The 10620-nt window shown below is 37.2% G+C and overlaps 1 protein-coding gene across 1 annotated transcript in view; it reads left to right on the forward strand.

Moving 5' to 3' along the window:
- The window catches only part of mphosph9 (M-phase phosphoprotein 9), a 35199-nt gene extending 25007 nt beyond the window's left edge, over nucleotides 1-10192 (forward strand). Inside the window, exons 22-24 of the mRNA XM_079804801.1 lie at nucleotides 2256-2473; nucleotides 5060-5128; nucleotides 9188-10192. Coding sequence (XP_079660927.1) covers nucleotides 2256-2473; nucleotides 5060-5128; nucleotides 9188-9289 — 389 coding nt within the window. The 3' untranslated portion in view covers nucleotides 9290-10192. The remainder of the gene's footprint in view (nucleotides 1-2255; nucleotides 2474-5059; nucleotides 5129-9187) is intronic.
- The last annotated feature ends 428 nt before the right edge of the window (nucleotides 10193-10620 follow it).

A 10620-nucleotide genomic window follows, 5' to 3' on the forward strand; every position in this document is an offset into this window, starting at 1 on the left:
GTCTGTATCGTTTTTAATCGTACTTTTAAACTTCGGGTTTCGGGTAGTAACCCGAGAACAAAAAGAACTACAAAATTCGACTGCTTTACGGCATACACGTCACTTCCACCACCACCCCCACTTCCTTAAATTCGGACGTACGAGCCCGAGCCAAACTATCGTTTGTTTGCCGGATGTTATAGTCATGGCCGAAGCAGCACAGAAAAATAAGAAATAAGGTTTTGTCGGAGGAAAGCAAAAAGAGGAAACGAGAAAGTGATCGGATTAAAGGCAGGACGAGGATCAACATTGGGCCAGCGTTTGCTCGTTGGCGTGAGCTGAAGGAGGAGGGGCTACATTCTTGCAAGTAAATTGAGAATGAGGAGATACGTCATGGTCGCTTGCTGTCACGTGACGAATTAGACGTACAAAATCATATTTTAGGATACCTAACATGTCTGTGATATTTGTTTATTTGTCTTGCCTCAAGCTATAATGCAAATCGATTTTTCAAATTTGCAGATTAATCTATGGTAGCTTGATATTATAATATTGACGATGTATGGTTATTACCTACCACTCAAACATTGAATTGAAGTAACATATAGATTCTGTAAAACGGTAACCAATAGACTAGGCTACTATAATGATGCTGGCTTGTAAACGTGAGCATCGCGATCATTTGGCGTTTGAAAAAAATAAAACCCATGAAATTATATTGATATGACATGCTGAAACATATGCCACTGTACCTGGGATGAAGACATTTCACACGCGACGCAAGCAGAACACCTGCATGTGAACTCCTCCTGCAGTGTTCAGGGCTATCATGGTTGTCAAGTCAACAAATGCACGTGCGATGCATCCGCTGATGTAAGATGACAGAGTTTACGACAGTTGTAGAGGACAATACTGTTTCCCAACTGTAGGGGGACCCCGAGAGCAAAACCTACCTAGTGCTGCTTTAAATTTCATCTAGGCTATATTGATTATGAAAAGCGATCACTTGCATTGCTCTTGAACCAAAACTCAGCAGCAGAGCCCTGCATGGGCCTCAAAACTAGGCCCTGGCCCGAGACGCTGAGCCCCTAGCCCGGCCCGTGTCCGACAGCTCATCAAAATTATCAGCCTGAGTCCGACTGGAGCCCGTGTTTTTTTTTAATCCTCCCTATTACACATTAGTTGCAGCCATTAAAATAGTTCAGTTTTGTTTTTAATGTCAAAGTAGTTATATTTCGTTTTGTTTCTTTATTAAGTTAATTTAGACAAATGTTTGAAGCATTTTGTTGTTTGTTAAATTAAAGTTTTCGTTATTTAAAGTGATGACCAAGCGGCCAGCGGATGATTATGGCATAGCTTTCTGCCCACCCAATTAGTCTAATAAAGTAACGATTAAAAAAACACAAATGCTTGATCAAGGGCCCGGCCTGAGGATAGTGGTCGGATCAAGTTTGGGCACGGGCTCGAGCAGAGAATGTAAACTCTATTCCAGTTTAAATCCCTACATTAAAATTATATTAAAGAAAAACAAAAACACACACACAAAAAAAACACAAACTCAGTGTTACCAGAGGAATGTTCTGTAGGAACACACACACACACACACACACACACATTCGCTTTGGACACAGTAACCTGTTACTGTCGTTTCTTTATCCTGTAAATAAACTATATGAAACGTCTTACATTTAGGATATTCAATTACATGCTGTTATCCATTTACAGTTACTACTGTCATAAAATACTTGAAGTACATGTTCACTTTTAAACCTAAATTTAGCGTCCAACAGCAGATATTTCAGTTAAATGAGTGTTTTTGCGCTGAATATTTATCGTCTCCCTCTCTACTGCGTTCTGTCTTTATGACGCACATGCGTCATTTTTATTGTTTTATAAATAAAATAATAAATGCATCTCTACCACAGTGAAGCATGGAGTTAGAGGTGTCATTGTGTTTGGATGAACTGTTTGAAGCCATTTACATTGAGTGAAACGACACTGACTTTTCCTGTAAAAGCTGTCTACAAGTTGAGGAAGGCTTTTTACTTTATCTACAATGCAATTCTTGATCATTTCCTGACCAGTGTTTTGTGATTTAAAATGGTTAAGACCATTAAAAGACCACTAAATAGTTTTTGCCCAGAAGTGTATATACAGTATAATGGATTTTTTAAAACTATTACTTTACCTAAAACATTAACACTACTCATTTGCTACCCTGTAAACACTGGTATTTCCTTCAGGAAACGTAAATCTTGTGTGAATTTCCTCCTCAGGGAATCCTCAGTCCAGCCTGGGCTCATCTGAGCCTGCAGAGAGCTGTGAATCTGAGGAACATGCGGTTAGACACGGCTGGGAGGAACAGGAAGCTGCTGTCAGCTCGCTGCAGACACAAGACGCCGGTGAAGAGACGTCCCTCTCCTGTCAGCCTCGCATTCAGTCGCTGGATGACGCAGAGCGCCTCTTTGATGAGCTCACACAGGAAAAGCAGCAGGTGATTGTGGGATATTTCCTGTTGTTACACTGTTCTGTAGAATACTTGATTCTGATTGGTGCACGGTTAAATGCACAGTTCTGCTATATTGAATTGTTCAAATATGAAACCTTTGAAAATCCATGAGTTATAACTGTTATAACTTATATGTAATATACTGTATGTATAATATAATCAGGGCTTGACTAACTTTTTTGCTCACCAGACAATGTGGCTAGTGGTTTTCCAAAGTTGCTAGCCACTCAGAATTTTTTACTGGCCACAATTTTGACTTCGATACTATGGGTAATATTATCTCATAATTTGGCAGCAGGTTTATTAGGCTACTGTCACTTTAAGACCTGACGCATGGATCCATTATACTGTTAAAACATGCATTTTCTTGTTCTGTTTACGTTCAATTAAAACATAACTGACCGTGTTTACGTGAATACTCGCCAATACCGGCATTTTTACATTATTTTGTGTGTATTTGACTGTTTAAGCGCTGTAAGCTTTGAAAAAACTAAATTTAGTACTGAGAGGCAGCTTTATGTGCGCACACTTTGGGTGTGAGCACAAAATCAGCGGGATTAGGTGAAATCCCAATGCCGGAATTCAAAACTGTCAGAGAGAAGAGAGAGCGAGAAAGCGGAGGTGGTATTGTGTATCTATTCTGCAGAAAAGGAGTATTGGAAGCATTTCAGTTATTTCAATATCAAAAAATCTATATTTTTGACAACACTACATTGCACTTAGTTTATTATTTCAGACGCCTTTTTAAAAGACTACAATTGAAAAATGTATGTATTTATATATAAAATTCAAGCCGCCGAAGTGGCTAGTAGGAGTGACTGTCTTACTCACCACTGCTGAAATACACCCATATATATATATATATATACACCGATCAATATCCAAATATTGTGTTGGTCCCTATTTTCCTGCCAAAACAGCCCTGACCCATCGAGGCATGGACTCCACTAGACCCCTGAAGGTGTGCTGTGGTATGTTGCACCAAGATGTTAGCAGCAGATCCTTTCAGTCCTGTAAGTTGGAGGTGGGGCCTCCATGGACCGGACTTGTTTGTTCAGCACATCCCACTGATGCTCGATTGGATTGAGATTTGGGGAATTTTGGAGGCCAAGTCAACACCTCAAACTCATTGTGCTCCTCAAACCATTCCTGAACCATTTTTGCTTTGTGGCGGCGCATTATCTGCTGAAAGAGCCACAGCCACCAGGGAATACCGTTTCCATGAAAAGGTGTACATGGTCCGCAACAATGCTTAGGTAGGTGGAACGTGTCAAAGTAACATCCACATGGATGGCAGGACCCAAGGTTTCCCAGCAGAACATTGCCCAAAGCATCACTGCCTCCGGCGGCTTGCCTTCTTCGCACAGTGCATCCTGGTGCCATGTGTTCCCCAGCTAAGTGACGCATCCGCATCTGCCCATCCATGTAATGTAAAATAAAAAATGATTCATCAGACCAGGCCACCTTCTTCCATTGCTCCGTGGTCCAGTTCTGATGCTCACGTGCCACTGTTGGCACTTTCGGCGGTGAACAGGGGTCAGCATGGGCACCCTGACCGGTCTGCGGCTATGCCGCCCCATACACAACAAACTGAGATGCACTGTGTATTCTGACACCTTTCTATCAGAACCAGCATTAACTTCATGAGCAATTTGAGCTCCAGTAGCTTGTCTGTTTGATCGGACCACACAGGCCCGCCTTCGCTCCCCACGTGCATCAATGAGCCTTGGCCGCCCATGACCCTGTCGCCGGTTCACCACTGTTCCTTCCTTGGACCTCTTTTGATAGATCCTGACCACTGCAGACCGGGAACACCCCACAAGAGCTGCAGTTTTGGAGATGCTCTGATCCAGTCGACTAGCCGTCACAATTTGGCCCTTGTCAAACTCGCTCAAATCCTTACGCTTGCCTATTTTTCCTGCTTCTAACACATCAACTTTGAGGACAAAATGTTCACTTGCTGCCTAATATATCCCACCCACTAATAGTATACACTAATGTTATGCCTGATCGGTGTGTGTATATGTATATATATATGTATATATGTATATATATATATATGTATGTATATGTGTATATATATATGTTTGATATTTGACAATATGTGACGAAGAACATGTAAAAGAAGAAAACAACATGATATTTTTTTGGAAATTTCTAATTATTTATTTTCAGCTCAATTGTGTTTATTCAATATTTTCCTTCTGGCCATATACATGCTGACGTCATTATTATGAAACTATGAACTCTTATAGCTCATGGACTGCATTTCTTAACATCACATGAGTGTTTGGACAGCATGTGACTCCCTCACGAGCCATGCTGGTATGAGAGAGCGACTGTAGATCAATTGCAGCACATGTTCTGCTGTGTCCTCAGCGCTGCACATTACATAACCTGCCTTTATAGTGCTGCTTGTTAATCATGACTATTTTTAGCACAGGCTTCCCTTTTCCTAATCATGCTGAGGAGTGCTAATTCAAAACCCTGTTGTTTAAGCTCAGCTGTTTCCATCCAGCAATTTGCTGAGTGCTGTGACAGTTTCCTCGAATATTTATTTATTTTCCACAGATTGAGGCAGCATTGAGCCGGATTCCTGGAGCCGGGGGCCGGGTCACGTTGCAGACCAGGTTAGACGAGGTGGGAACACAATCACATTCCATTCAGATGCATATATAGGCCGAAAATATTATGTCATGATATGAGCAATTTTATTTCATGGTATATATACGCAATCTATGGAAGCTTGTTTCTGCCACAGAATAAAAAATAATAAAGGTAATTTTCACAAAATGCATCAGAATTGCATGATATTTAGACTGAATTGTGAGATATAAAGTCAGAACAGTTGTGAGTTATAAAAGTCTGATTTGCGAGATATTAAGTCAGAATTGCGAGATGTAAAGTAAGAATTGCGTGATATAAAGTCAGAATTGTGAGATATAGTCAGAATTGTGAGATATAAAGTCAGAATTGCGAGATGTAAAGTCAGAATTGTGAGATGTAAAGTCAGAATTGCGTGATATAAAGTCAGAATTATGAGTTATAAAGTCAGAATTACGAGATCTAGTCAGAATTGCACTTTATAAAGTCAGAATTATGAGTTATAAAGTCAGAATTACGAGATATAGTCAGAATTGCGAGTTATAAAGTCAGAATTATGAGTTATAAAGTCAGAATTACGAGATATAGTCAGAATTGCGAGTTATAAAGTCAGAATTACTAGATGTAAAGTCAGAATTGTTTGATATAAAGTCAGAATTGTGTGATAAAGTCAGAATTGCGAGATGTAAAGTCAGAATTGCGAGATGTAAAGTCAGAATTGTGAGATACAGTCAGAATTGCACTTTATAAAATCAGAATTGTGTGATATAAAGTCAGAATTGCACTTTATAAAATCAGAATTGTATGATATAAAGTCAGAATTGTTTGATATAAAGTCAGAATTGCGAGATGTAAAGTCAGAATTGCGAGATGTAAAGTCAGAATTGCGAGATGTAAAGTCAGAATTGCGAGATGTAAAGTAAGAATTGTGAGATGTAAAGTCAGAATTGTGAGATATAAAGTCAGAATTGTGAGATATAAAGTCAGAATTACAAGTTATAAAGTCAGAATTGTGAGATATAAAGTCAGAAATACGAGATATAGTCAGAATTGCGAGATATAAAGTCAGAATTACGAGATGTAAAGTCAGAATTGTGAGATGTAAAGTCAGAATTGTGAGATGTAAAGTCAGAATTACGAGATGTAAAGTCAGAATTACGAGATGTAAAGTCAGAATTGCGAGATGTAAAGTCAGAATTGCGAGATGTAAAGTCAGAATTACGAGATGTAAAGTAAGAATTGTGAGATGTAAAGTCAGAATTGTGAGATGTAAAGTCAGAATTGTGAGATGTAAAATCAGAATTGTGTGATATAAAGTCAGAATTGCACTTTATAAAATCAGAATTGTATGATATAAAGTCAGAATTGTTTGATATAAAGTCAGAATTGCGAGATGTAAAGTCAGAATTGCGAGATGTAAAGTCAGAATTGCGAGATGTAAAGTCAGAATTGCGAGATGTAAAGTAAGAATTGTGAGATGTAAAGTCAGAATTGTGAGATATAAAGTCAGAATTGTGAGATATAAAGTCAGAATTACAAGTTATAAAGTCAGAATTGTGAGATATAAAGTCAGAAATACGAGATATAGTCAGAATTGCGAGATATAAAGTCAGAATTACGAGATGTAAAGTCAGAATTGTGAGATGTAAAGTCAGAATTGTGAGATGTAAAGTCAGAATTACGAGATGTAAAGTCAGAATTACGAGATGTAAAGTCAGAATTGCGAGATGTAAAGTCAGAATTGCGAGATGTAAAGTCAGAATTACGAGATGTAAAGTAAGAATTGTGAGATGTAAAGTCAGAATTGTGAGATGTAAAGTCAGAATTGTGAGATGTAAAGTCAGAATTGCGAGATGTAAAGTCAGAATTGCGAGATGTAAAGTCAGAATTACGAGATGTAAAGTAAGAATTGTGAGATGTAAAGTCAGAATTGTGAGATGTAAAGTCAGAATTGTGAGATGTAAAATCAGAATTGTGTGATATAAAGTCAGAATTGCACTTTATAAAATCAGAATTGTATGATATAAAGTCAGAATTGTTTGATATAAAGTCAGAATTGCGAGATGTAAAGTCAGAATTGCGAGATGTAAAGTCAGAATTGCGAGATGTAAAGTCAGAATTGCGAGATGTAAAGTAAGAATTGTGAGATGTAAAGTCAGAATTGTGAGATATAAAGTCAGAATTGTGAGATATAAAGTCAGAATTACAAGTTATAAAGTCAGAATTGTGAGATATAAAGTCAGAAATACGAGATATAGTCAGAATTGCGAGATATAAAGTCAGAATTACGAGATGTAAAGTCAGAATTGTGAGATGTAAAGTCAGAATTGTGAGATGTAAAGTCAGAATTACGAGATGTAAAGTCAGAATTACGAGATGTAAAGTCAGAATTGCGAGATGTAAAGTCAGAATTGCGAGATGTAAAGTCAGAATTACGAGATGTAAAGTAAGAATTGTGAGATGTAAAGTCAGAATTGTGAGATGTAAAGTCAGAATTGTGAGATGTAAAGTCAGAATTGTGAGATGTAAAGTCTGAATTACGAGATGTAAAGTCAGAATTGTGAGATGTAAAGTCAGAATTGTGAGATGTAAAGTCAGAATTGTGAGATGTAAAGTCAGAATTGTGAGATGTAAAGTCAGAATTGTGAGATGTAAAGTCAGAATTGTGAGATGTAAAGTCAGAATTGTGAGATGTAAAGTCAGAATTGTGAGATGTAAAGTCAGAATTGTGAGATGTAAAGTCAGAATTACGAGATATAGTCAGAGTTGTGAGATGTAAAGTCAGAATTACGAGATATAGTCAGAATTGTGAGATGTAAAGTCTGAATTACGAGATGTAAAGTCAGAATTGTGAGATGTAAAGTCTGAATTACGAGATGTAAAGTCAGAATTGTGAGATGTAAAGTCAGAATTGTGAGATGTAATGTCAGAATTGTGAGATGTAAAGTCAGAATTGTGAGATGTAAAGTCAGAATTGTGAGATGTAATGTCAGAATTGTGAGATGTAAAGTCAGAATTGTGAGATGTAATGTCAGAATTGTGAGATGTAAAGTCAGAATTGTGAGATGTAAAGTCAGAATTGTGAGATGTAAAGTCAGAATTGTGAGATGTAAAGTCTGAATTACGAGATGTAAAGTCAGAATTACGAGATGTAAAGTCAGAATTGTGAGATGGAAAGTCAGAATTACGAGATATAAAGTCAGAATTGTGAGATATAAAGTCAGAATTACAAGTTATAAAGTCAGAATTGTGAGATATAAAGTCAGAAATACGAGATATAGTCAGAATTGCGAGATATAAAGTCAAAATTGCGAGATATAAAGTCAGAATTGTGAGATATAAAGTCAGAATTGTGAGATATAAAGTCAGAATTGTGAGATATAAAGTCAGAATTACGAGATATAGTCAGAATTGCGAGATATAAAGTCAGAATTGCGAGATATAAAGTCAAAATTGCGAGATATAAAGTCAGAATTGTGAGATATAAAGTCAGAATTACGAGATATAGTCAGAATTGCGAGATATAAAGTCAGAATTGCGAGATATAAAGTCAGAATTGCGAGATATAAAGTCAGAATTGCACTTTATAAAGTCAGAATTATGAGTTATAAAGTCAGAATTACAGATATTTTGTTGTGAATTTTAAAAGTAATGCGTAACTTTACTAGTTAGGTCATCTGATTATGTAACTCTAGTTACTTCTAATGCGTGACCCCTAACACTGATGTTTACCTTCTCCTTTCAAAAACTTTGGTCATAATTTATGCTATTAAATGGCCGTTTCATGTCTTATTTGTTCTGCTGGCCGTGGTTGATGTGGGATTTAGAAAGTAATTAGTAATGCAGTTCTTTTTAGAGAGCGTAATTAGTACAGTAATCTAATAACACTGTTGAAGATGTAATTAGTAGCTTGTAATGAATTGCTTTTTAGTAACTTCCCCAACACTGATCACAATATAGTTATTTTATATGTTACATAACTGATAATGCCTATTGTTAATAATACCACTTTACAAAAATGAAAGGCTCTCATTGGATTATTTCTAAAGTTTTTTTTGTAACATTATGAACTTTATGATGTTATTCGTCTCTTAGGTGTCCCTGGAGAATCGCCTAGAAAAGGTGAACCGTGACCTCGGATTCATTCGCATGACTTTAAAGCGATTCAACATCCTGCGCTCTTCTGCCAACATATAGCCAACGGCTGCAGTGAACTCTCATGAACTATGATCACACGCAGTGACTTTCTTAATCCTGGACCATATGAATTATTATCACAATGGAACGATCGTTCCTCTGTACAGACTCTGATATGGTAAATATTTCTACTTTTATTACTAGGATCTATTTTGTATGTTTTATTACACGGTGAACATACTATAAATTATATTTTAATAATGCCTAGATTTGTAAAAACATTTACTTTTTTAATGTCACAGAAATATGGAAAATTGTATGCTCGACCCATTCAGGTGAATGATGTAGATATTTATTTTATTTTATTTGTTCGCTGCTGATAAATGAATGGCAAATATACAGTCCTGCAGGGCAGCTCATTTGCATATGTTTCCATTCCACGATGTGTCTTATGACTCTTGATTTAAATGACACTTGAATAGGGATATCATTTGCTTTCACTGTTTGTGGCGTGTTCATTCATTTACACGATAACACTGGCTGTGCCATATACGAGCAGAGAATGATAGCGTAGAGCTGAATTGCCTTGTTGAGATCATCTCCTGCAAAGAACACAAACCCAAACCAGCACTGACTGTTTACACATGATTATCAAAGGTAGACCTCTGACATTTTCCAACGCAACACAGGAAGTGCTGCTTACTTTGATGCATGAAATTTGAAATATGCTCTTTTCCATCGTTAGCTGTTGACAGTTCATTTCTTTTTTTCCTGTAGCTCACGGAATCTATTTAACTGTTGCACAAAAATGTTCCACGATTAAAACTGGATACGGAATAATGTGTTTGGCAGTGTCATTTAGCGTCGAGTCATTATGATTTGATGACATCTGTATTATGTTACACTCTTGGCTGTTTGCTCAGATCATTCATTAAAGGAGCTTGAAATGTGTTTGTATTCATCACAACTGTTTAAGTGTTAAAGGCAAATTCAGCCAAAAAAGGAACGTTCCCTTCTGGATGTATGTAAACAAAGAAGTGTGTGTGTTGCAAACCTGCCAGATTTGTAAGTGGAAAAGCAGAAATGATTTTGAACTTGGGCGGAAGGCAAGATTTTCAGTGAATATCAACTTGATAGTATAGTGACTTTTATTTTATGGGTGATCAACTCCTAAATTTACTTTCTCACAGAACAGTCCTATGGCTTTCGTTGACATTTAAAGGGATAGTTCACCCAAAAATGACAATTTTGTCATCACTCACCTCAGGTAGTTCCAAACCTATATGAGTGTCTGTCTTCTGTTGAAGAAGATATGTTAAAGAATGTCAGTAACCAGACAGTTGACGGCCCCCATTAGCCGCGTTTCCACCGAAATTACCTGGAACAATCAA

Source organism: Gobio gobio (assembly GCF_949357685.1).
Source record: "Gobio gobio genome assembly, chromosome: 22".
Lineage (NCBI taxonomy): Eukaryota > Metazoa > Chordata > Actinopteri > Cypriniformes > Gobionidae > Gobio > Gobio gobio.